The 26092-nt window shown below is 38.8% G+C and overlaps 3 protein-coding genes across 4 annotated transcripts; 1 reads left to right on the forward strand and 2 right to left on the reverse strand.

Annotated features, from left to right (window-relative positions):
• Positions 1 to 602: 602 nt before the first annotated feature.
• LOC306820548 (excitatory amino acid transporter 3-like) lies at positions 603 to 4747 on the reverse strand. Its single transcript, XM_079338427.1, has 8 exons — positions 4607 to 4747; positions 3524 to 3616; positions 2955 to 3060; positions 2372 to 2414; positions 2228 to 2284; positions 1963 to 2144; positions 859 to 969; positions 603 to 742 (listed from the first exon to the last, which is right to left on the reverse strand). The coding sequence occupies exons 1-6, from the start codon at positions 4689 to 4691 to the stop codon at positions 2028 to 2030; spliced, it is 501 nt and encodes a 166-aa protein (XP_079194553.1). The 5' UTR covers positions 4692 to 4747; the 3' UTR covers positions 603 to 742; positions 859 to 969; positions 1963 to 2027.
• A 1213-nt stretch (positions 4748 to 5960) lies between these two features.
• On the forward strand, positions 5961 to 9424 carry tma16 (translation machinery associated 16 homolog). The gene is made up of 7 exons (XM_079372455.1): positions 5961 to 6245; positions 6364 to 6467; positions 6675 to 6712; positions 7454 to 7538; positions 7688 to 7836; positions 7938 to 7980; positions 8520 to 9424. The coding sequence occupies exons 1-7, from the start codon at positions 6168 to 6170 to the stop codon at positions 8701 to 8703; spliced, it is 681 nt and encodes a 226-aa protein (XP_079228581.1). The 5' UTR covers positions 5961 to 6167; the 3' UTR covers positions 8704 to 9424.
• marchf1 (membrane-associated ring finger (C3HC4) 1) lies at positions 8866 to 24105 on the reverse strand. 2 transcript variants are annotated; one of them, XM_079372403.1, is made up of 8 exons: positions 23531 to 24105; positions 15679 to 15729; positions 14873 to 14946; positions 13231 to 14040; positions 12323 to 12503; positions 12043 to 12187; positions 10558 to 10602; positions 8866 to 10463 (listed from the first exon to the last, which is right to left on the reverse strand). In XM_079372403.1, exons 1-8 carry the CDS (start codon positions 23615 to 23617, stop codon positions 10141 to 10143), a joined length of 1716 nt encoding a protein of 571 aa, XP_079228529.1. In that variant the 5' UTR covers positions 23618 to 24105; the 3' UTR covers positions 8866 to 10140. The 2 variants fall into 2 exon arrangements, with proteins under 2 accessions (XP_079228529.1, XP_079228530.1); XM_079372404.1 differs by lacking the exon at positions 10558 to 10602.
• Between the last annotated feature and the right edge of the window lie 1987 nt (positions 24106 to 26092).

Below are 26092 nucleotides of genomic sequence, written 5' to 3' on the forward strand. Positions count from 1 at the left end.
CCCCTCATTTTCAAAGAAAAAACAAGATAACCGTTTCACTCTTTGTATCAAAAAAACAACAAACAAATCAATATTGGCCCGTTTTTCGATCTTCGTCTCTCCCTTTTCTCATTTTCCCTTTTAGAATTCAACATTGAAAAACAGATCAGCTGTTCCGTTTCTCGATTCGTACCAGGTCACGTGGTCTGGCTTTTTTTCAGCCGGCACGCGGAAGTGAAACTGTCAAAATAAAAGCAGGCACAGGATCTATCTCAGAGGGTGATAGATCATTAATAGATGCACTAGTCCAGGAAGAACTAGATAGCATATTACTGTTAATTATTTATCAGATGCCTAATGAAAAGCCATTTGTGACGGGTGTTATTTTGTATCTTCTTATCCTCTAAATGTCTGTAATTGCACTCAAGGGAAACTGTGGCAGTTGCTGGACATTTTCAACCACTGGCTGATTGGAGTCTGTTATCGCAATTAACAGAGGGAAGCTTGTACCACTGGTAATCTTCTGTCTGTCTGTCTATCTATCTACACACATGGGTTACTTTTTTCTGCATCTATTACCTAAATTCGTTTTGTGTTACCATACAGTCAAAGGCTACTAACAAGATTCCAATGTCTCTTACCTCCGTGAGGAACATGTGGCCTTTAGAAAGGCAGGATAAATCCCCTTAATGAAGTGAAAGGGGTTTCGTATCACTAACAGGAGGTAGATCAGAGGCAGACAACTAGTCCATGGAATAAGAACCTGGAAAGAGAAGTTACAGTACTTGTCAAGTTCCTAACAACGACGGAAAATGTGATTCATTGCACGCATCTACAAATAACAGCAATATTGCTAAAAAGTGCAAACGAAAAACATACCCACTATAAGCCACGATGGAGAACTTTCCGAGTTGTAAAAAAGTCTTCAAGTCAAGGCCGACTTCATCAACGTACTTTGCAGTCATGAACAACAGTCCGACAGGAAAGAACCTGCCAATGTGACGACAAAACATGAAGTTATAGGACTTTAAACCTTTCCCCTCATTATGCCCAGGTGTGTTTACTTAACTATAGGTGAGGTGAGGCTCACATTATTATTGTCATTTATTGTGTTTTTGATCTGGCCTTGTTTCAGCCAGCACTGTCTTTCTACATTGATATTTGCCTTCGATGATGGCCAGCAATAATGGAATACTTAAAATGATGCCACACACTGCAGCACTTAAAGAGCCTAACCTAGTTTGTTATGCCAGTCCCTATATGGGCCTTTAAAATACCTATAGCTCAATAACATAGGGGAAAGGACTAAGATCACACATTACTACAACACAGAGTCCTCTTTAGAATCAGTCTGAGTTTGAAATGACCCCATTCATTATCCAGTTTTAGCTCTGCAGGCATAAGAGTTTCACATATTGATTCCCAGATTCAAACATGGCTACTTTATAACATGTGACAATGATGTGATCTTACCAAATACTTCTTGAAAACATTTTTGTCGGTAGCGAGCCAGGAAAATGATCAAATTAACTGTTGAGACTAAGATGTGTATTCAAGAACTGTCCGCACCTGTAACTCTGTATCTGGCAGACAAGGACTTTTTAGTCTTTCAACAGGCAAAATGTATCACGTGGTTGCTTATTAATAATGTAACAATGAGGAAAAGAATTCTATGCAGAGCCTGAGCGTCATGTCTTAGTGCCAGGGTCAGTTCCTTTGTGTAAAATATGAACTAAAGAAAGTCGACAGTATACTTCTACCTTGGATGTTCATGTTTCACTTGGTGCTTTTGCACAGGATAAAGAATTCTTACGTAAATTCCCTTAAATGAAACCTGAACATCCAAGGTTGGGTGTTGTCTAAATCACATGTTGTATTCAGGTTAATCTGTACTAAAAGCTGAAAATATTTATTTATTTTTGTAAATATAAATGAAAATAACATTGAGTCTACAATGGCCTCAATCCCTCTTTTTAAACTTACACTGTAATATGATGAACTGCTTCGTTGGTGATCTCGTATACGGTGGTAACAAGATCCACCACTATTTAGGACGCTTCTCCAAAACTCCTGAGGCATATCCCGATGACAGTGGCCGAGATGATCAGGCCCAAAATATTGACTCCTTCAATATTTTCCCCAACGCGACGTTGTTCCATGCGTTTCTGAAAAGGAAAAAAAAATCACTGAAAAAAACCCCATTCTGATATCTATTTACTGCATCAACTATTCACAAAAAAATGTTTACCATGGCAGAATTGGAGTTATCCTCATTAACCTCAATCTCGGTAATCCAAGTCTTGTACTAGATATGAAAAGACGTCAGGTCTTGATTATAACATTTTCTTCTTTGTGGGAGCGTGTCACACTACTTGGTGATATAAACACATACCTGTTGGAAGGTCGCCAAATTCTGATCATTTGGCACCATGTTCCTATGAAAAAAAGAGGAACTAACACATTTACCATATTAAAACTGTGGTGCTGAAAATGATGACCAACTAACACCCTTATTTTGCTGATCCCTTTCATGCATTGAATTTTCAATGGCTGAAGTTGTCGTGCCATGTCCAGACCACCAGGCTGCAGATCCATAAAAGGCCTGTCTGAGCCTGTGTGGTTATGTTTGTGTTTCTTTGTTATTTTAAGATAAAGCATAAGAGTTCAAAAGGTAAGCCGTTAACTAGGATGCAGTTTACACTTTAAAAGTGTGTGTCAGTTTGTAACAGCATTTCAAATATGTTGTTGGAAACTGATGACCTACACAACTGAGACTACGTCAATGTTTTATACAGACCATGGGCTGTATGATGTAAGTAAATCTCACCACCAGGGGGCCTTTGATCAAAACAGATGCCAAAAAGATGACTGCAGACTGAACTAAAGACCTTGTTGAATTGGGAAGTAATAAAGTTCAGATGAAGAAGACGAAGAAGGGATAAATGAAGAAACTCTGATTAAATTTACTGTTTTACCTTATTAGATCAGCCATGGCAAGACCTGAGGAGAAGGAGTCATCATCCTCACCGTATTTTTCTTTACCAATGATCCCCGGTTTGAAAAACATCCCAAACATTGCGCCTGCAACAAATAAACCAAAGATGTTTGCTTTGAAGCTCTAACAACACTATAAAATACCAAGAATAAAAAAAACAACAAAAAAACAAAAAACAAATTTGAATGTTTGGGAAGAACATGACAACTTTTTTTTCATTTCAAATGAATATAACAAAGTCACACATTCTTACAAATGTCAAGTTGCTGACGATGTGTATGAAGATATGCAAATAAAATGAAAACAAACACTCTAAGTAACTAAGTACACAGACCAAAACAAGAACACCCTATCATAAAGAGCCCCCTTCTTTGTTAAGATGAAAATATTCTCTTTTTGTTGATATTATTGAGAGCGATGGATTCAACTTCACGGTCACATGGAAGCAAGTCTGTGGTGCAGTTATACTTCACCATCTCAACAGGTCCAGGAACTTTGTCCTCAAAAATTAATCCTACAAAAGAAGGGACACATGGGATCTATTCTTACCAATAGTGACAGCGATAAGGGTGGTGGTTAAGAAGTACACTGCTGCACGCATGGCCATCGTTTTGGAGATATTGAGCCTCGGTCCATTCAGTCCTATCAACAATAAAAAAAGCATGAGCTGAAGTATTGTTTATTATTGAAACGTTATGAACTGACAAGTAGTTGTTAGTTCAGGTCAACAGTGCACCACAGTAAGCATTGCACTCTATTAATGTATGTATCAATGTTTAGAAGCGGGCACTGAACTGGTTTCAACACTGGCAGCAGTATTAGGTTCTGTCACTAAATGTATTTATGCAATTCCATCAATGCTGGATTAAACATGCGCACTGACAAAGGGCAACCTTGATGCCGCCTGTTGCTCAACCTTAAAGAAGAAGCAAATTAAGTTTGGAGAAAAGGGAAAGCAAGTGAAGCAGGAGAACTATTTTTTTTTTCTTGTAAGTCCAACTCCCGTCCGCATTTCTCCATGACCTCTCTATCCTTCAGTTTTTTTTAAGTAAATAAACATAATAATAATCAATTTAAACTCCAAAATCTTAGGAAGAACTGAACACCTAGTGACTTATAATATGGAAGTAAATATCTTTCTCTGGTCCTATGCACAGACATGAGTTGCGGTGCAGCATCACAGGCTTTTTTTTAGGACAGAGATGGGGTCTGTGTATGAGCATGTGTTCATATGGACGATGTTGTGACATAACACTGTTACTGTAAAAAGTAACACTGATGTCATATCACCCAGCCCCTATGTATAGGTGCATTTGAAAATAATTTGTGTTCATTTCGACTGTCGTTGGGATGCCTCTGATGTCTTAAGATTGATTCAGATGCATGCCTGCATTTTAGCTAGATAGATAGATAGATAGATAGATAGATAGATAGATAGATAGATAGATAGATACTTTATTGATCCCGAGGGAAATTTCATTTAGCTGCTTGCTAATGAACAATGGTGTGGGATGTCATGTGGTAACCTTGCATGAACAAGTCAAGATCCTTATTCTCCAGCATTGTAATACTTCTGATTATTACTTTTATATTGTTATGTAGCAATTGATAGTTTGATCATTGTTGCCTTACCTACGATCACTTGTAATACGATGTGAAGAGTGGAAACACATTCTATAAATTGCATGAGGAGTTCTCCTGGTAGACAAATGAACATTTTGCTTAAGGTAGACAGAGGGAGGTGCCTCAAAAGCAGACCCAGGGCAATACCTATAAAAAAAAAACTAAAAACTAGTTACATAGAATAGTAAGAGTTTCATGACAGGAACAGATTGAACCGCTGAGAACAAAAGCATACTAAAAACATACTAAAAACAAGGTAAATGTAACAACACAGCAAAGCTTTCATAAACAATGCAACAATATAATTTTACATAATTCTGATCACAGATTTATATTCTGTGCCCATGTAGTCTGTACACAGATTGGGAACGTTGTCCTTGGTCTGACTGGATAAGCAGAGATTTGTTTTGTTTTAAAATTCTGTTTTTACTTCACTGTAGGCTGCTTTTTTTTGTTTGTTGAGTATTTCACATTATTTGCGTTTGAATCATTTGCAGCCTGCCTCCCATGTACATTTGACATATATACAACATTAAACATGTAGAAATGTCTTCATATTACACTGTTGTGTTTTGAAACTTGCAGAATAACAATGACATGAATGATTTGTGGTAGCCTATACTAAAGGATTTTGTCGATACTTGGACCAGCTTCAAACATAAATAGGAAGGTAATTGTGCTAAACTTAACATAATATGTACTCACACAATCATGATTTATATCCGTTTATAATAATGGTCCTGAAGAATGTATAATGCAGTAAGTGTCTAGAACTAATCCATCTTGCAAGTGATAGTAACAAACACACGTAGCTTCAATATGCTTATATCACTGGAAAGTATGAATAAACTTGTTGATATAAGTAAACATTGTGAGCCATAAAAAATGAATCTTAGTCTGATCACATTTTAGAAGGGATTTGGTGTCTTATATTATTTTTTGGGACGTGGGGACCTCTGCTGGTCATTTTGGATGATGTTCTGGAAAACAGGCCCCCTACACTTAATCATACCACAAACGTCATGTTAAGTTATTTCATGTCAATATTAAAAATGATCTTTATGTAGCGTTTGAAGGCCTTTTTAATGATCTATCACCCTCTGAGATAGATCCTGTGCCTGCCTCGCTCCGTTTATGCTTTTATTTTGACAGTTTCACTTGAAAAAAAAGCCAGACCTGGTACAAATAAGAAACGGAACAGCTGATCTGTTTTTCAATGTTGAATTCTAAAAGGGAAAAGGAGAAAAGGGAGACGAAGATCGAAAAACGGGCCAATATTGATTTGTTTGTTGGTTTTTTGATACAAAGAGTGAAACGGTTATCTTGTTTTTTCTTTGAAAAGGAGAGGAATTTAAACCATTAATTTAAATTGGTTCACAGACCAAAAATACATTATCTAATGATACCCAGACCGTTTTGATCCAAATCTTAATTGGCCCACATATGGACAAAAAAAACATTAATACCTTTACTAAATTTTGTTAAATTATAAATGTCTTTAACTTCTTCTATTTCAGGCGCATTGAAGATCGGAACCTTTCCAATTTCTTCGAACGCCCGGAACGATTAGATGACAGAACAACTCACTTCCGGTCCAGTTGTCAACATCCGTCAACATCGGAGCACCACGCGTGAATTAGTCAACATGGTAAGACTGGTGGTCTGTTAGAATAATTTGAATGCTTCAAGACATTTTAACGCTAAATGAGTTATTTGGATGTGGACTGCTTTGTCTCTGACTGTCTGTCTTTGACGTTTTCATGAAGCCGAAAGGTCAGAAAGGAAAAGCGGTGGAGAAGGTTGTTCACCCGTACAGCAGGAAAGCTGCTTACCTCGCCCGAGAAGAAATCCGACTAAAAAAGAAAGACAGGTGTGTGGAAAACAAACTGTTAAAATGTTTACATTAAGTGGTGAAAAGAACAAACGTACTAAAGTAGCAAAAGAAGTAGTTATTAAAAGTTTGCCACGAACAGTGAAATGTGTCTTCAGAAATAAAAACATGTTTCATAACTTACTGAAATGAATTTAAATATACACTCGGGAGAACGCTTTAATTTTGCTTTTGATTATTCTGCAGGCAGAGGAACGACAAAGCAACACGTCTGAGCAGCATCGGTAAGAATATCAGTCTTGAAGTGTCGCACAAAAGAAAATACTTGCAACACAGCATGGATGTGTTTAACCCGAAGTGCTGAAGATAATCAAACCCGGGCCAGTATTAATTAAAACAACAACACGACCTCGTGTGTGATACAATCATTTTATAGATGTGTAATTGATGTTTCTGACAACTTTGTAGTCTCTCTGCTTTGTGTGTCTACACAAAACACCAGGACAGAAACTGCGTCTTTATACTGTATATCAAATGACTATGACACAACTATTCAAATGCATTTATTGTCACATTGGTGGCTTGTTTGAGTGTCAGTTAACACAGTATTCCCAGGGCAGAGTGATAGACTAATGGTTCTCAGCTGGTGAGAACCAGAAGTGGGTCATGGAGTTGTCTTCAGTGTGCCTGGGGAAAAGTCTCAAAATCACTTTGTTTGTTTCGTTTCTTTGCTCTGTTATATGTATTGTCCCGTCTTACGTCCAAGCTGCACACTTCATCAAACAAATCTCATTGGTTAAAAAATATCCAAAATTTGGGTCGTGATTACTTATTAAGGAGTCGGTGGTGGGTCCCGAGTCCTGAGGCTGGACCAGTTGAAAACCCCTCCTCTAGGCCAGCGCTCATGGCAGCGCTCTTGTCTAATAGTATTATTGTTATATAACCTTATATAGAACTATGCTCTTGCTGACTGTAAGGATAAACTCTTTCTTCATTAAACACAATATTTTTCTTTCATCTTGTAGGTGAGAAGCTGCTGTGGTTTCAGGAACAGTTGGATCCCGAAAAAACGGCTTACACCAGAAAAGATGCTTGTGACATCATTGAAAGGTCAGAAATTCTGCGCTTTGCGACTTGCCTTTGCCAATTAGTATTCTCAATGAGAAATGCAACAAAATGTGTTCATTTCTTGTTTGTCAAATCAAACAAATGATTTCCTTTACCATGTAGTGGATTTACGTGTGTTTGTGTTTGTGCAGGCACCTCCAAAGGTTTGATTCCGAACTTGAACAGATTGAGCTGATGAACGGGATCAAAGGTCGACAGGGTCGTCTGCATGGTGCCAGAGAAGATGTCATCAAACAGACCATCGAGCGAGAGCGTGCGCAGTATGAGGGCATAGGATTCGGTGAGTCCTTATCATATCAATACAAACCACACATGCTGCACACCTGCTATATACATGTCTGTGTTGGAAAATACACAAAGAGCCTGTGTTTGTCTCTTCAGAGATCCCAGACATTATCAACGCAAAACACCTGAAAACATTCAGGTAAGTGGGTTTTAAATACCTAAATGATCTGCTATGTATTTCAGTAGAGGCTCTAAATATTTCACTCAGGGCATGATTGACTCAGGCTACAGACAAAATGTGACTTTTTTATTTTTTTTTATATAGCTCAAATGGGACTCAGTTTTCATGAAAGTGTAAACATATCAAAACCCCATGCTGTGTAATTTTGAATTCAGATTTGGGCTCCTTTCATACGGTGTGTGGTTGTAAATGAGATACAGGTCTGATGTTTAACAAGACAGCCTATGTATGAAAAGTTACAATGGTGTACTGACAATGAAGCCATTCACTATCCATCCTCTTCAGATTCTGCAATCAGCCTCCCCTTTGAACAGAATAAGGTGTTAGCCATCCTATTTATCCACATCCAGTCACCAAAAACCTGGCTTCAACTGCACATGCAGCTATCAAAAAAAATCAAAATCTACAATCTTCAAAAAAGTCTTCAGATAGTGTCAAGATTGAGAAGAATGGAACATGTTCTTTAATAGTGTTTGTCTGTTCTTTATTTGGAAAAGGGAATGGACTGGTGATTTGAAGAAACTTCCAAATATCAAACTGCGAAAGGTTTCCAAAAAAGGTTTGGACACAAAGACTGAAGAGGAGGAGAAACTGGACATTGAAATTGACGAGGAAGAGGACGACGATGACGTGGATGATGAGCAGCCGGATGAAAATGTGCTGATGGCGGACTCGAACTGAGGCTGACGCCGTAACCGCAGAGACTTTTCAAAGAAGTATTGTGATGTGTGATAAAAGCTGCCACTCCAGGACGGTCCTGAAGGATGCGCCACACTGTCAGAGACGGAGAGCTTTAGTCCATTCAGTCATTTTGCTGCTCAGTAACTTCACACCAGCCTGTGAGAGGGGGTCTACATTCATTGTTTATTGAACAACAACTTTGCATTCTATGTAACCCTTAATCCATGTGTATCCAATCAGAGTTAGAAAAAGGGGTTTGTGTGCTCTTGTGTTTGGTAGTTTTTGAAATAAAAATTGACAATGGTCTAAAAACTTTAGAGAAAGGACAGTGGCCTCTTTGTAGGCCGACTGGCCAGCCATTCACACAGCGTCTCAAGTTTAATGAACAGACGGCAACCATGAAAGCTCTTATTACATGATGTGTGTATAAATATCAGGACCACATAAAGCTGGAAACTGTTCAAATATAACCTCAGAAATATCTGGGCTACTTAACATTTGCTATTTTAAGAAACATTCAACATTTTCCTGTGACGATAAATAAATTCTTGCTTTTTCAAAACATAACAGTTTCCATTTCAGACTGAGCTAAAGATAATGCTTAAATACATTTCTCTCTATTAGTCATTCCTGACTCTTTGGTGTCTGAAGACCTGATTGTGCAGATGGAGGGTTAAGGCCTCAGTATGCTTCGAATAAAAGAGCTTGTTGGATTGTCAAACAGCTTCTGGAACTTGATTTCATGTATTTACCCTTCAGGAAACATTTGGAGACTTTAGCGAAGTCGTGAGATTCTCTCCTCAAACTCTTGACTCCTCACATTTTTTTTTACATCTGTCACTTCTTGTGTACTGTGGAATGCAACTCAATAAATACCTTTTAAATAGAGACCACCTGCAAGTGTTTGTGGAGAGACTTCTTAGAGTTTGTTATCCCAGTCTGTACCATAGCTTGCTTCTCTTTGTCTTCTCAGAAAACTATCCATGATTGTAGGAAGTTACATTCATTGATTGATTCGTTGAAGCATACTGAGACCTTCCAAAGCATCCATGGGCTGTTTACATGTCAGTGAAGTTTAAGAAAGTGCATAGAGGATTAAACTTTAAATTTACCACTTAAATACAGTATTTATAAATGATCTCTCTCAGGTAGCCCTTCCCGATGGCTTTATTTTCTTCTTGCTTTTTACCTCTTTTTTTCCCCCCATATTCTGTCCAGCCACCACCAACTTCCTTTCACTGCAGCCTTAAAGTTTTCTGTGATCACTGAAAGACTTCAAATGTGTCCATCATCTCAGAATCAAGTCATCACAGGAGCTGAGATGAACAAACCTAAAACACCTGTATTGAGTCTAAATTGCGCCGGGCTTCCACCAGCTGGTACTGTAAAATGAGCAGGGTGTGATTCAGGAGTCTGGCTGAGCATGAAGAGAGTCAATCAGACTGGGTTCTGCACCGGTGTCACCGCGGCCTCCACTGACATGTCTGAGTCCGTCTGTTCCTCGGGAGCCACGGCAGGCTCCGTATTGATAGGAACCTCCACATTTTCATGCCTGCCATTTGTCAGGGTGTCGGCCTGAGCCTGAGAGCCATGCAGGCCTTTCTCTGGGCAGTTCTGCACTGTGATAATGCGATTGAAGGCCTTGAGTCGGCGCCACAGCTGCAGGTACACTTTGCTCTGAATGTACATGAAGATGAGTCCGCCTGTGAAGCCAATGGCCACCACAATCAGCTTGGTCCAAAAGGGCCACTCCAGCACGCCTGAGGAGGCACAAATACACAAACAGCCAGTGTAAGTGAGCCTGCAGGGCGTGTGACAGATCATGATGGGTGCTGTGTGCAGAGCTGTGCTTACCGCCAGACGTCGAATACTTCAGAAGAGAAACTCTCCATAATTCCTCTGCAATCAAGAGCGAGTGTAATTTCTCTCCATTAATAAAGATGAATGTTTAATGTCTAAGATAGATGTTTAGTTTTAACATTCTGCAACTATTTTTTCTGCTTCTAGCTTGAGGTCCTACACTATGAGAACATTACAGATGCACTATTATCACACTACAGCACGACATAGCACCGCAAACTAATACAAAGGAAGCCCTGAAGAGTTCAGATATTTTTGAAGCTAATGCTCAAAATCTTAATGTTTTTTCAATTCTTGTTTTTGTTCTCTTGGTTTTGGTTAGCAATCAATAATTTTTTTTCAAATCTCAAAGTGTCCTGATTTCCACTGTTCTAATGTCACAATGTATCTTCACTTTGATAAATAATCAAATTCAATCAAATTGTAAGCATAGAAATCGGGTAGATTTTCCAAGCATAATTGCCGTTAAAGCCAGAAAAGACTGATCATGAAATGTGGTCTGAAGCGACTTAGGAGAACTAAATGCAAAATTACATTCCAGTAAAGAGATAACCATGAACAATTTGTCGAGAAATTTCGTTATGTGACTATTTGAATTCACAAGATGTTTTCATGTCTAACAGTTCTTGAAACTCCCTGAAATGATCTGCCCACGCTAAAATAAATATTTTGAGGAAGGTGTGATGCCAGGGTTTCAGTTTTGAAAGGCCGGGTCATTTTGGGCTGGACCTGTTTGTGATATATCTGGAGAGGCACAACTTCCTAACTATTATTCATTCAATTATTCATTTTGACTATTTTTAAAGAATATTATATATTTCTTAGACCATCAGTGTCTTCGCTCTAGAACTAGGCTTATATTGTGGAGTGGGACATTTGGAGGATGAAAACCACAGAAGTAAGTCAAATGGGAGAGTTATGTTATCCATAGTTTTATTACACTGAGAGAAAACATCACCAAACCCATGACTACACAGAGAATTTATGTTGACAGTCACATCACCAGAGGCAGACAGTTGAAACTTTTCAGTTTTGACCACTAGGGGCACTGCAGTACATTCTTTTACTGAACCTGTGCTATTATGATCAGCCGACCTGAGATTGCTCATGTGAAGAGAAGCTGTGATATAGATTTCTGCAGAAGGCAGATATATATAATCATAGATCAAAAGCATTTTCTATATCTGCTTAATGAGTTTCAAAGTTCCATATAATGGAAAACGTTTAATACTAATACTTAACATGTTTGAGTTTTAATAATATTTATTAAACCAAGGGGACATTTTCACTTTTGTTGCTATTCTTTATTCTACTGCAGTCTCTTCGGTAAGCCTAGAGACTATTTCATTGCACAATTTGCATATTTTATGACAGAAAAGAAATAAAGGTTATGCAAAAATAAGGCTTTAAATAAACTCGCTAAATGTTCACTCTGCGTGTCTCTGGTGTGTGAGAGGGGGAACTGAGGACAGTACTTACCGTTCTTTCCGAGTCTAATCTCTTCTGCTGTTCTCTTGATGAGAATGTAGATCGACCACAACATACACGCTATTGCTATGAGGTGAAATAACACCGAACAGGAGATCTTCCTCCTCTCACTCTTGGACATGTGTAGCCTCTCCCACTGGAGGACAAAGGGATGGAGGCGGAGAGGAGATGTGAGGCATCATTGGTTAAAGGGAGAGAGAAATGATGTTCATACCTGCAGCACATCCTGAGTATGTACAGCTCAGCAGTAGGTTTAAGACAGCGTACCTACCTTACGTAAAGGTTTGAGCTTCGTCTCCATGACGAAGTCAAACTTGCAGAGTTCACAGCAGCGCGTGTCAGAAGATTTGATCCACTGGTTGAGACAGGTCTGGTGGACAAAACTCAGGCTCCCTGTGCAGCGACAAGGCATTATCAGAGGGCACTCATCATCCCCCTCACAGTGGCAGATCCTACATACACACACAAGTGAAAAAAAAAATACACACACATCAGGAAAGGTAATAAAATACAACCTCTGGGCTTATAATTTTTTTATTCTCTTGTAACTGCAGGATAGAGTCCAAGACAAATTACATTTTGTGTACAATAAAGCACATCTTTACACAGTATTTGTGGAACCCCCCCCATATGTCAGTTTCTCTCTCACTTAGGGCTTTCACACTTGCAGAAAACTCCTGATATTTCCAGGTGGAGCTGTAAGTGTGAACGCAAACAGACACATTTTTTTTGCTCAGACTTCACCTGGAGTTTCTCCTACCAGACTGCTGGTATTTTTTTCTGCAACAAGTCCCAACGGGCTGATCTGAGAATGCAGCAGGATATTATCCAGAGAATTGACCTCGAGCCAATGGGAGGTAGGGAGTGACATTTCTATACTGTAATTGCTGCACGGATTATAGAGGGTATGCACGCGCCAGCTACAATCTCTGTGCATGAGCTGCAGTATGTTTTCTGTACGCCAATACAGTATGTTGTTCTGCGTTCTTTGAGATTGTGATTCCGTTAAGCTACACGTAGAATTGTATAACGGACTCTATTGCTTCCTTATTTTATTCTTACCTAAGGAGACCCCCCCCCCCTCCTGTCTGACCCGCTGTCAGGTGCATATGTAAACAGCCAGGTCAGGAGAATATCCGGAGCAGTCCTACCTGTGAAAACGGCTCATTGCTCACTAACCTGCAGACCTCCATCTCAGAGTCATCAGAGCAGTATTGTGCTGTGCTCCCGTTCACACCACATGGTTTCTGTGGTGTGGGGGCTGACATGTCTCCTCCCCCTGACCCCTTTTCTTGGTATTTCTTGGTGATGAGCTCTTCACCGTCCTCAGCCAATGAGGAACTGCCTCCTTGGCTGTGTGGCTTGTTGCTCTTCCCCTTTTCTCTGCTCTGTGAGCGTTCTCTGGAGGAAATTTCTGTCTTTAGCGTGGCCCTGCTGCTGTGCCGCTTCTTAAGGCCTCCGCTGTCCTCCGGCAGAGGCTGGTTCTCCTTCCCTTCATCGGAACCCACTGACTGCAGCTCCATGATATCTGATTTGTCTTCTCCCCTTTTTCGCCTATCCCCCTCATCCCTTTCTCGACTGCTCCCGCTGCGACGGCGCACTCTTCTGGCTTTCTCTTTACTCCAGCTGCGGGCCTCACGCCATGAATCCTCCTCAGAGCTGGAGTCTGAATGGGGCGGTCTTGTTGAGCGGAGACGAGGTGGGTGCTCTTTTCGGTTCTTGGAGGACCGCTCCCTCTTCTCCGCCCTTTCACTGCGTTCGGAGCTAAGATCACTGCGATCAGTCTGCTCCTGTTTGGCAATGGTTTCCACGCCTTCAAGAGCAGTACAGCTGCTCCTCTTGCGGCGGTGACGGCGCTTCACCTGCTTCTTTTGGACTTGGGCTGAGGAGCCCAGGTTTGTGCTGGCCACTGTCATCACTGTGTTTTGTGATTGCTGGTCGTGTTCTTGCAGCTCAGAAACATCCTCTAAAAGGGTTGGCTGGCCAGAACTGAACACACACACACACACACACACACACACACACACACACACACACACACACACGTAAAAACAAACACACACATGGAAACAGAAATGAAGGTGAGTGAAAAAAAGGTGCCAGGAAATGAAACAGACAATAATCTCATGGCATTAACAAAACAATCGGACTGGAACGTATATATGCCTAAAGCCATAGACGACTGTTTGTGGGATTTCCAAATCTTTAAAGGTGAATTTAAACCTATTTTTGCATTGAAAGACAGCAGGTCAGGTTGCTGAAAGAAATATGTTTCAAGTCAACTGGATCAACCCCTTAAAGAGCAGCTCGCAGGTTGATTTAAATTAGGAGGAAATAACAAAGGAAGAATATGTTCTGCTAAAGTATACATTTTTTTCTGACTGCTGTAGTCGTTTTAGTACGTCTTGCTTTTACTCCCACCTCAAAAACAGACAGCTTGGTTTGATGTTACAAAGATGAGCCCTGCTGATGACATGTAATGTTTGAAAAATGAAGTGATTTAAAAAAAAAAAAAAAACCAGACTAGGACATGATAAAGAAAAGGATAAACCAAGCGCTCTCATGCAGTAAGTGTGTCCATACTGAGGTCAAACACAGTGTTCTCAATCAGCCTTCTTCCTCTCATTATTAGCCCTCTGGGACCAACATTGGATTACTGGCTCCAACTCACTGTTAAGGGACTCTTTAAGCTAGGCATGTTAATAACTAAAGAACTGTGGACGCTCTGACTTTACATCAGGCATGTTAGGGATTCCAGGGACATGTGGGTTACATTTGATGCCCTACTAGTTGTAGTTCTTACTGGAAAAGATTACGTTACCTGCATATGTCCTGAGATGACGGAGTGATTGATGTTCTTGAGGCTGTAGCTAATCCGGTTGTAGAGTTGCTGGCCTGAAACAACAAATAGACTCAAATTAGCTCTCAAGCTGCTGTACAAAGAGAACAATCTGTCATTGTCATCTTCAATGGACTATCACAGGATCATTGGAACTTCTGAACATCCTTTCTAACGACCAGATAATCATAATAAAGATATCAAAGATACATAATAAACCTCATCTTTAAGATGCATACATTGTTTTTGTTCTGCTTGGCGGCACTAACACTGTAACCCATTCAGAATATTTCTGGCGGCCTGAAGGGTCCTATGTGTACATAAACTGTAATTATAGCTCTTGCATCTTCCAGGCTCATGAACAACACAAGTCAGTATTCATGAGCTTTTTAAATCAGCTATTTGTTAGTCTGTTCTTTGTTTTATCGGATAATCTTCTGATTAAAACAAGTTCCCCACAGCGTTTAAAAAATGGTGCTGAAACTGGTGAGAGAACTTCAATTAAGGTTGTAAAAAGATGCTCAAAGTGCTGAACTCCAGGCAGTGTTCCTATGTGGTTTTATACAGTTACAATTAATCCCTCCCCATTGCAAACTCATATAAATAAGAATATAGTAAATATCTTGGCCAACTTACTTCATTCAGTATGTATTTAAGAGAAACATCTTATTGGTGGATTATTGACACTTCCAGCACTACCACTTTCTTACATGTCAGATTCTTCTCGGCTTAAGGCTTACAAACTGAACTGTGACCTTGTTTTTGGCTCTCTCATATGAATGTGTTACCTTGGAGATGTTGCTGGATCGACTCCCAGAGCGCCCGGGGCCCTTCCTCCCCTACAGGGAAAAGGAGAGACAGAAAATCATTAAACCATCATGTGACCATCAAACGGCACCTCAGTATCCTGGTAAGGTTTGAACCAGAAAATTCTCTGACAACCCTGACAAACGGTGGTCACAAGATATTGAAACACTTTTTTCCTGCATCCAGATCACCAACAGAAGCTTATTTATCTACCTATAACATCAAAGCATGGTCCACTGTGGATATACTACTTCTTTTATCATGAAATAATCAAATCTTCTTTCTTTACTCTAAATAGATTAATAGTCTATTTAAAAATAATAATACTTATGCAATATGATGTCTTAAATGTTCTGTATTAAATACTTTATTTAAAATGTTGCAACAGACAAGCAGCACATTTTCACATAAGGAGCTGAACCACTAAACATTTTGTCCTTAATACAGAAAACTGACATCTTGGGTTTTTACAATTCTGCCAACTAATCCCCTGAATTATGGATTATTCCAGCTCTAACTTGCTGTCACATCTGTTTTGCAAAAAGAAACTCCGTCAGAAGACGTCAGTTCTGTTTGCTTCACCAAGATTAGGGTCGAATAATTGAACAAGCTAAACGCTTCAACTCAGCGCTAGAACACACTTCAAATAGAATTAAACAGATTTGAACATCCCCAATGTACTTTTAGAAATTTGTGACAGCTGCCACCGTTTCTTTTTGGATTGATTAAATTCCAGTTTCTAGGAATCCTGCAAGGACACGTGTCCTTGCGATTTCATTCTGACCTGAACTAAAGCCAGACAATCCTATTACCTGGTCGTCCTGCTAATAGAACACGGTGCTGCTTGTCAATGTGTCTCTATTTAAAGATAACTTTTTCTAGAAGTTCAGGGTTCACTGATTGTCTGACCTCAACTGCTGGACCTTCAACTCAACCATCAGAACCATCGGTCACCTCATTCATTGTCTGCAGCATCTTAATTCACAAGTTTTCTGTCATTAGCAGAAGGTGAGTGCTGCGGAGGAATCACACTTTCAAACCTCCATGAACAATAAATATTGCCAATCCTTTTTTTTTTCTTTTTTTTTCTTAAGATGCCAACACGTTCAGGTCAGTGGAGTTTCTACATGGTGACAATACACAATTCTCTGTCTCCATATCAATATCAGATTTTCTCATAGTAAAGAACATCTTAGGAGTCAAAAATCAAGACACTATGAAATGTTTTTAAACTTTGTGTGTGATGGGGGTGCCTTGATGCCTGAAAAAATAATCAAAAAAGTTCATTAGCTTGATTTAAAAATCGTTTTTTAAATTCTGCTGACAAAGACCTGAAAGACAGCACACATCTCACCCATTTTAAATTCTGTGCATTGGCTCCCTGTATGTTTTAGAATTAGTTTAATGTTTGTTTAATTGCTATCTGTTTGATGTTGATGTTGTAAGAAAAAAATGTTTAAGAGCAAAAAATGCGGGGAAAGGAGCAACAATATGTAGGAATTTGGTTTGGTGTGCTTTGGCGACAACCCAAGGTCTTTTGGTGCAACTGCACTGCACTGCCATAACACAACACACAAATAGTGCTGTTGTGTCTCCTCCTCTAAGACAGCATTTGTTTACAAGCAGAGGGCAAAGACATTATGAGAAGCTAAACCACCTGGAAAGGTACATTGGAGAAAAAGACCATTCTCTCTGTTATTGTACTATTGAATGCACATGTCTTGCACAAACGGAAGTGTCACCCAAGGTACCAATGTGGCTCACTTTAAAGGAGCACTATGGCATCAATAAAAAAAAAATGTTGAATGTTTCAACTGTGTTTAACTTAAACTCTTATTTCAGTATTCGTCTGATTATTGCACCTCATTACATCATTGCAACAATAAACAAATTCATTTCACTCTGCAGATTTAACCCTGTATCGTCCCAGCCTGCCTGCTCCTAGTCTTCATGTCATTCTAAGCTTCTCAGTTGAGTAAAAAACATGACATGGCGATCATTAATGAGAATGCTAGCAACCATGAATTTAACATTTCTGAGAATTCCTTGAAGAAATGAGGCACATATGCAGTGAGTGACACTTGATGATGAACTTGTTATTAATTGTTGCTAATCAGTCTGGCAATCATCTCTGGCTGACAAGACCAAATACACTTTAAACATATCTTGTCCATTAAATTAAACTGAATGGTTTTAACATCCTCAGTTATTTTAGATTGTGTGTTTATATATGCATATAAAAATAAATGTGACTTTTGTGAGTCCTTTTTCTATGAAGAGTTGTTTGCTTAGTATTAAATAACTAGCTTTGAAATGACAGTATTCAATGCCAAAGAATTCAAGGCCTTTTATTGGTTTATTTAAACACCATTAGGTTGTAGGCTGGAGTCCTCAAAAAGCGGGCTGTCAGCTGTTCATGTCAGAGACCTGCGGCTTCTTTCCTGCATGTCATTACACACTCTTAGATTTCTGACTAAATCCACTCTCCTATCTAATCAAATCATAAATCCACCCCGAAAAATGTTCATAACAAAATAACTTTAAGGCACAAAAGAATGCATCGTCTCATCATCGATGAGCCACCCAGGGGGGGTCTCAAGGAAACCTTTGAATAATATAAAATATCATCATTCAAAATAGTATTTTTCACACATTACTTACAGTAATGTATTCTATATATAGAATGAGTTCAATTTCAAACAAACCACATTATTAAGTGAAATGAAAATTCAATAGGGAAGATAAAAACATTACTTATCATGTAATGGCACAATGTGCCAGCAACAATGTGTGTGTGTGTGTGTGTGTGTGTGTGTGTGCATGCTGCTCTTTAATATGACACACAACGATCACGTCTGTGTTCATAAAGTTCAGTATATCCATTATCCACTAAAGTACATGGAAGTTACTTTTACGCTGCTTTAAGGCTTCATAACATAAATGACTATAGACAATAATTTTAAGGTTTTTAAACTGTCGTACTCTTTTGTGTTAGTCTTTTGTGGAACTTGGTTTAGATAGACCTTTTAGTGTGTGTGTGTGTGTGTGTGTGTGTGTGTGTGTGCGCACGCACGACATTTGCAGTATATACAGCATTTAGAGTATAAAGATGGGATTACTTTTGCACTACATCATTAGGAAATGTAAACTACTTAAATACGCTTAGTTCCCAATCAGATTCTATATTTTCTTTTCCTTAAAATGCAGAAAACTATTTTATTTTAACATTTTGAAGCGAGCTTTCAGCATATATTGTTTAAACATGACAACGAAATATTTGAATCTGTTTTTTAACACGTCTATTTTCAGCGGCATGTTGATATACGTATTACCTGAATAAACTACGAGGCCAAAGTTCATCTTAGTGACTAAAGTATCATCCAAAGTACCAGTGGGGCTCTCTTTAAATACAAAGGAGGACTCAGGCACAGGTAAAAAAAGATATCAGATGTTTTAACTGAACAAATTATAAATACAGCATCAATCTATGGTTTTATTCTTCTATTTTGATCTAAACATAGTAATATTTAATCAAATACTCCTCAGTTATAATTGTCTTAATACTCATATAGCTATAGCTGTAAAAAACAACAACAAAAAAAACCCCTTACGAAACTGACATTTTAAACAAAAAACAGTCGATTTTAGATGCCTGCTTAGAGGTATCAAACAGAAAATGTACAGATCTGGAAGTTGATGTTTGTAATATTGTATGTGGGAGGCTTAAAATATATTTGGTATTCCCACGACATAAAGAAGCAAAGCAGAGCTGGATGTGCCAACCCACACATAGAAGTAGTTGTGGGTACACTGTCCAAATCAGTGAAATAAATCAAGCAAGTCAATGACAAGTAGAAGACTGCTTCGTCTAAGCTGATCAAAGGATTTGCTGATGGCCAGGTTTAAATCAGTAGACCTTCGTGGAGTCAAAGCTAACACTGCAACCACCAAGGGCGTCAACACATGTACTGGAGTTCCGAGCACATGTGTCCAGTCTTTGCCTTTTTTTTTTTTTAGTGTTTGAAGTCAAGAAACACATTAAATCACATAACATCTAAACGGATGAAATATTAACGTTCCTCTAACTATAAGATCAACCGTTTTGTGTGCGAGATCGTCAGGTGTCCAAGAAAATGTGTAATTAGTCTGAGTGTGTGCAATTGCAACTTAAACATCTCAGTATTATAAAATCATGCAGACTTTTAGCACTGCTGGAATCAAAGGGAGGGAGCTAATCCTGTTAGCTTGTTAGCTATACGTTTACTTCTAAGAATCCCAATATTATTCAGATAAAGGAAACTGAAAACTGTTACTATGACACAAAATTGTATTTGAAAGGCACCTATAAGAGAGTTAGCCTTGACATTTGGTCATCTTCATGTTTACATGCACTATAAGAAAGAGAGTTGGTTATATGCACATCATGAAGGTGCAGGACAATTCGAAGACAGCAGCCAGAAAAGGCACACTTAATGGAAACATTATTCCACTAAAGTTCAGTCTACTTCAGGTGGTATTAAATATCAACTAAAGATGACCCTATAGTCCAAACTTTTCTAATAGAATGACACTTTCAGTGGCAGTGATGAGGTTTGGGTGTATATCTGTCTGTATGTGCAGTAAGTACATTAGAAACGACTGCAAGAAATGCACTTGAAAAGAACATTTTCTCATCATGCAAGAACCGAGGAAGGACAGAAGAGCAGGGAACAACCTGTGGTGAAAAAGAACACCGTGGCTTTAAAGCATTCAGTTATTTTAAATCTGGAGGTCACTGGTTGTTTGTACACACAGGCAAAGTGTAAAACATGCAGAACGGCAGAAATACAGAGAAGGTGTTAAAACATGCATCTACTATTTGTCTGATTATTGCACCTCATTATATCATTGCAATAATAAACATAATAACATAATAATAAGTAATTCCACTCTGCCGATTTACCCTGTATCATCCCGGCCTGCCTGCTCGCAGTCTTCATGTCTAAGCTGAGTAAAAAACATTGATATCAATCATCTAATCTTGGATGAGAATGCTAACAACCATGAATTCAGCATGTCTGAGTATTCCTTTAAGAAATGAGGCACATGAGAAGTGAGTAAAACTTCAAATGAACTTATTAATTGTATCTCATTAATCATCCCTGGTTGACAAGAAGGCCAAATACACTTCAAACAGGAAGGTGTGTTGGTCTGTAATCATATAGATGCCGATTCATCATAATCCTAAAATGAAAAATAACATTTTAAAGATGAATGTTTGGGCTATCTTTAATATCAGACTTTCTGTCTGTAAAGACATTGTGTGTAAACTTGCATATTCTTAGTCCTTGTACAGGTTTTCATGCTTTTAAACATTTTAACCCTCACATATATTCTCAGAACCTGTAATACAACGTCCAAAGTATCTTAAATTAAAAAGCTTGACAACTTCCAGTCAGAACACAGCACTACTGACATACAACGTCCATAGATCTGAATTTCTCTCAGGATCAATAAAGTATATATCTAAGAACAATGCCAAAATATCAAGAGATCAAAAGGAAACCTTCACCTCTTATGAAATACAGTAACCTACAGATCCATATAATAAAAGGATTTATCAGAGATCAAATAATGCAGAAACATACCTGAGCACCTGATTCTCTGTTGACACTAAATCTGATGCACAGACAGACTGTGAAGAGTGTTCATATCCATGTGCATGTGTCTCACAGGTGGATTAAGTAGCATGGACTGAACTCTATATTAAACACCTATAGCCACACTGACAATAAAAAAATCCCACCTACAGCCACATTCAGAATAAAAAACACCTTTTAGCCACACTGACGATAAAAACACCTACAGCTACACTGGTGATAAAAACCCCCCATCTATAGCCACATTCAGAAAAAAAACAAAAAAAAAACACCTACTGCCACATTGATGACAAAGAAAATTCAGCCACATTACAGATAAAAAAAAACCTACAGGCACATTGATGTAAAAAAGTGTAACTTTCAAATACAGTAAATTAGGCAGACTTTATCTTTTCTTTAATGTACTGCACGATGCGAAAGGATTTGTATATACTTTGAAAAAAAACCCAACCCTGGGAGTCTGAATGATCAGTAAACTGGTAAACCTGTGCCAAAGTCATTGAAATAAAAATGTCCGTACTGTATATCACAGCATGTTTTCTATGTGTTTTATATTATGGTATGTTCACTGGATTGTATTTCCCCCTTTTTAAAATGTATTCAAAGGCACAGAAAAGCACCAATTTCGACCACGTGAGCCGCAACCTGCATACACATCCATTCTCCCTGACACAGTAATTCAGGGTTAAGTGTCTTGCCCATGGACACATTGGACGTCTTGCTCGCAGGAGCTGGGGATCGAACCCTCAACTTTCCGGTTGAGACACTCTACCAACTGGGCCACAGCTGTCTCATCTTTGACTGACTGGAGTTGCTCTACACTGCAGGAGCGAAGACATGCACAAAGAGTTGGTGGCTTAAGAAACATTACTTATGAGTTTCATAAACTTTACTGTGCATATTCATGTTTGTAAATACATTCAAACATGTCTCCTGCTCTTGTGATGTCAGATCCACTGAATTAGGATTAACTGAGGTGAAAAGGTCATTCTAATTGAAAGGTATTACAGGCTGCCACGAGGATCTTAAAACATCTCTTGGTCATCATGATCTCTTGATTTACTGCTTTAGCTCAAGCTGGAAAGAGCTGATCACTTTAGAATCTTTATTTACATCTTTTTAAAATTTGATTTATATGTATAAAACTATTATTGTCTTATTAGTCTTGTACATATTATTCTTTAATTACTTGTTTATATTTCTGTTATTTTACAGTCTACCAAAGTTAAATTCCGTGTGTGTTAAACATACCTGGCCAATAAAACTGATTCTGATTCTGAAACACAAAATCAGTATGTCTTATTTTTGAAGGTTTGAGGAGCTCCTTCTTCTAGTTAGGTTCAAGAAAACAGTTCAGGCACATAGATATCTTGATAAATAAGTCTTTATAAAGCTATTTACATGATAGATGCAGATGTCCTGTCATTTTGACAGGGGAAATGCTAATTGACACTTCTGTACTAAATATGAGGAAGTTAAACATCACTGACTTCAAAAAGAACAACAGAATAAGTGTTCCTTCAACGTGAAGCGATACAAGTACAACACAGGACAGAAATGTTGTTTGTTGGTTTGCTTTCTAGGATTAGGAGACCAAATACACACAATTTAACTTTGCGCCAACGTTTGACCACTTGCATGGCTTTAACAACCTCAGCCTTTTCATTACAATCCAACTCCATTTACTCCCACGATGACTTGTAAATCCCAAACTCTGGCAACCTTGAATACCCCCTGTTGTCTTTAAGAAAACACATTATCGCTTTACTTGTGTGATGTAACATGAGGTGATTAGAAACTCCAAGATGTTCCGTGATGACAAATGTCATGATCTGTTGATTTCAGACTCAATAGAAGATGTGGTTGGGCATCAAGCCCCAAGTGAGATACATAACAGTGATAAAAGGCTGCTGAGTGCATCCATGCAGTATGTGTGACTGAGTTTATAAGATTGACAGCTGATACTGGGGACTGACATGCACACAAATGCACACACGCACACACTCCTTAACTGTCATCTAAATCACTTAAGGACCAGTCAAATTACTTCAGCCTTCTTTTTAAAACATGAAAAACAACATTGCACTCTTCGTCCCAAACTTCACACCAGTTTTTAACATTTAACATGATAAAGAAAAGACAAAGTCAAACACCTGAGTGACCTGTAAACAATATAAAAAGGTCAGAAACTCACCTCTGTCTTGTCTTTTGAACGCGAGGAGCTCTTGCTGTAACTGGCGCTCTCTTTGGCCGGAACCACAGTTATCTGTTGTATTGGCATGTTGCTGTTTCCAGGCAACACTTTGGTATTACTCCCGCAGCATTCCCAACACGATATGCCTTCCTGTCCTCCGATCTGAGTCTGTGTGTGTAATCTTCGGTCCCATCCACAGGCTGTTTATAACAATAGGGTACCGCGCTGCTGGATCTCCTCTATCAGCCCAATCCGAATCATGAAGAGGAGCGGGGATGGAATGGGTTCAGGTCACCGTGGCAACATGGAGACAGCTCTGAAGATGGTCGGGTGTGAGGTCGCCATGACGACTGAGAAACTACTCAACAGTGTGCACCTCTCCTGCCCCTCCTCCTCCGCCTCCTCCACTGTCCCTCCTGCTGAGAGAGGGAGAGGGAGAGGGAGAGAGAGAGAGAGAGAGAGAGAGAGAGAGAGAGAGAGAGAGAGAGAGAGAGAGAGAGAGAGAGAAAGAGAGACAGGAAGAGTTAAGATGGTGGAGCTGAGCATAAACAAGGAGGCAGGGAATATGTGTCTATGTGCATGTGTGCATGTTTGTGTGTGCTTTTCTCTCAAGGGCGGAGCCATGATTTTGTCGTGCTTGCTGGGAAATAAGCATACGGTCTATTAGGATTAGGGCTTAGACTAACCTCAATCTCCTCCTCTGACCAGTGCTGCTGCTAATAAGCTTACACAACCTGTGCACATGGACAGCAGCATCATACACACACACACACACACACACACACACACACAAACACACAGCCTAATTGTTCAGGGACACCCTGGTGAGAGAAAATGCCTTGATAGGCACCAAATTTCTTCTGCCAAGTTAAAGGTATTAAGGCTCCTTAGTGCTCTAACTCAACATAGAATTAACCAATTTAACATTCAATAAGAAACCTTAATCTCACAGAATGTGTGATGGTGTGTGTTTGTGTGTGCTCAAGTGGGTATGTAATCTGGTTCAAGGGGGTCTCAGGTAGTGAGGATTATGTTTGATGTAACTAGACTGTGTGACTTACTGAGAGTAATCAATGACATAACAAACTAAAAAGAAATGATCCAAAAACAAGGTCTGAGCAATAACTAGTGTCCGCTTCTTCCAAATAATTAGAGGTGTTTCAAAAAGCAAGTTGTAGCATGAGACCAACCGGTTAATCCCTGGACTGTTTAAAAAAAAATGGACCTTCACGAAAAAACGTCAGCCATAAAGTTCTGAACAGGTGTTTTTTTTTAGCCAAGTGATGTTGGTTGCCATTTTGGAAATGTTATCTCCACCTAACTTTTGATCAGTCTAGAAGCAAGCAATGGAGTGGAGCTTAGGCGGGCCACAAGCCTTCTGGTAAACAGCCACAATGCACCCTCAATCAGTCATCCCAGCAACGCCCACAACTGTTTACCAAATTGAAAACTTTTTGAAAAAGTGATTTTTTTTTTTGAAAAAGTCTTTATAGATTAAAAATAATTAGGTAAATTAAAGAAATAAGCTATTGAGACAAAGATCATTTTTGAATCACAATGTATTTTACTTGTATCTGCTAAAAGAAAAAAAATTATAATAATAAAATAAAATGGAGCCCAAAAGGGATTCCTTGGCTTTTTGCTGTCAGCTTTAATGGAATTTATGTATTTGTATTTTCTTTTTTGTTTATGTGTGTCGATTGTTTATGAAGATGTCTTGACCAGGTCAATCATGGACACAAAAAATAGGTCAATAATCCTTTTACCTAATGATTATGTATATACGTATTTATGTTGTGTTCCTACCTTCTGTCAATTTCTCAATCTATCTTTATTAGTGTAGTGCAGAGAATTTACAAACAGAGCAGATCTAGACCAAACTTCTTGTTGTATCTCAAACATGATAACAACTTTAATAGTTTTATTGTTTAACAGGCTGCATGATGACCAGTTTACCCACACTTAGCACATCTAACCACTTGTACGCAGCTGCAAACCTGTTTTCATAAAGCACTGCAAAGAGAAGTCATAAATAGACCTGAGCACCATCTCTTTTACACGTATACTTTCACGCACACACTTTTTGTGGCAATACTTGCAATTGCACTGAAAATAGGGAAGTCTAGATCTTTTTTTGTCTCTGTATTTTATTACATTAACACTTATGGCGTGCAGAAGCTTCAGTTCTTTTTTTTTTATCACACATCTAAAGCAGTTTCTATGCTTAATGGTCTATATACTTTATGCAGTCATGATGAGTAAGGGGGCTTTAGGAGAAATGTCTTCGTTCCAATTTAAATGGTGCCAAACCACATCACATACCACATGTTTCTGCTTCTGAACCGCATATGAATGTGTGGACCAACAATTGAACACACATGACCATTTATTACAAAATAATAAATATCACAAAGTTTGAATAATTCATTCATTTGACATGGTGCATTTGTACTGGTAAACACGCAGGCACAGGGCCCATTAATAATTAGGGTTCACATGATCTCACTTGAACTTGAGAAGGGAAGTGTTAGTTAGCTCTTCACAGGTTTTGCAAGTGTGTGA

Source organism: Symphodus melops (genome assembly GCF_947650265.1).
Source record: "Symphodus melops genome assembly, chromosome: 2".
NCBI lineage: Eukaryota > Metazoa > Chordata > Actinopteri > Labriformes > Labridae > Symphodus > Symphodus melops.

Coding starts and splice junctions, on each gene's coding strand:
- LOC306820548 (XM_079338427.1), bottom strand. CDS start 4,691: ATGTTCATTTGTCTACCAGGAGAACTCCTCATGCAATTTATAGAATGT. Junction 2,415..2,954: donor GCCATGGCTGATCTAATAAG/GTAAAACAGTAA, acceptor TTTTTTTCATAG/GAACATGGTGCCAAATGATC. Junction 2,285..2,371: donor ATTTGGCGACCTTCCAACAG/GTATGTGTTTAT, acceptor TTTCATATCTAG/TACAAGACTTGGATTACCGA.
- tma16 (XM_079372455.1), top strand. CDS start 6,168: ATGACAGAACAACTCACTTCCGGTCCAGTTGTCAACATCCGTCAACAT. Junction 7,539..7,687: donor GCTTGTGACATCATTGAAAG/GTCAGAAATTCT, acceptor GTGTTTGTGCAG/GCACCTCCAAAGGTTTGATT. Junction 7,837..7,937: donor GTATGAGGGCATAGGATTCG/GTGAGTCCTTAT, acceptor TTGTCTCTTCAG/AGATCCCAGACATTATCAAC.
- marchf1 (XM_079372403.1), bottom strand. CDS start 23,617: ATGCCAATACAACAGATAACTGTGGTTCCGGCCAAAGAGAGCGCCAGT. Junction 14,947..15,678: donor GATCCAGCAACATCTCCAAG/GTAACACATTCA, acceptor TTGTTGTTTCAG/GCCAGCAACTCTACAACCGG. Junction 10,603..12,042: donor GATTAGACTCGGAAAGAACG/GTAAGTACTGTC, acceptor TCTTGATTGCAG/AGGAATTATGGAGAGTTTCT.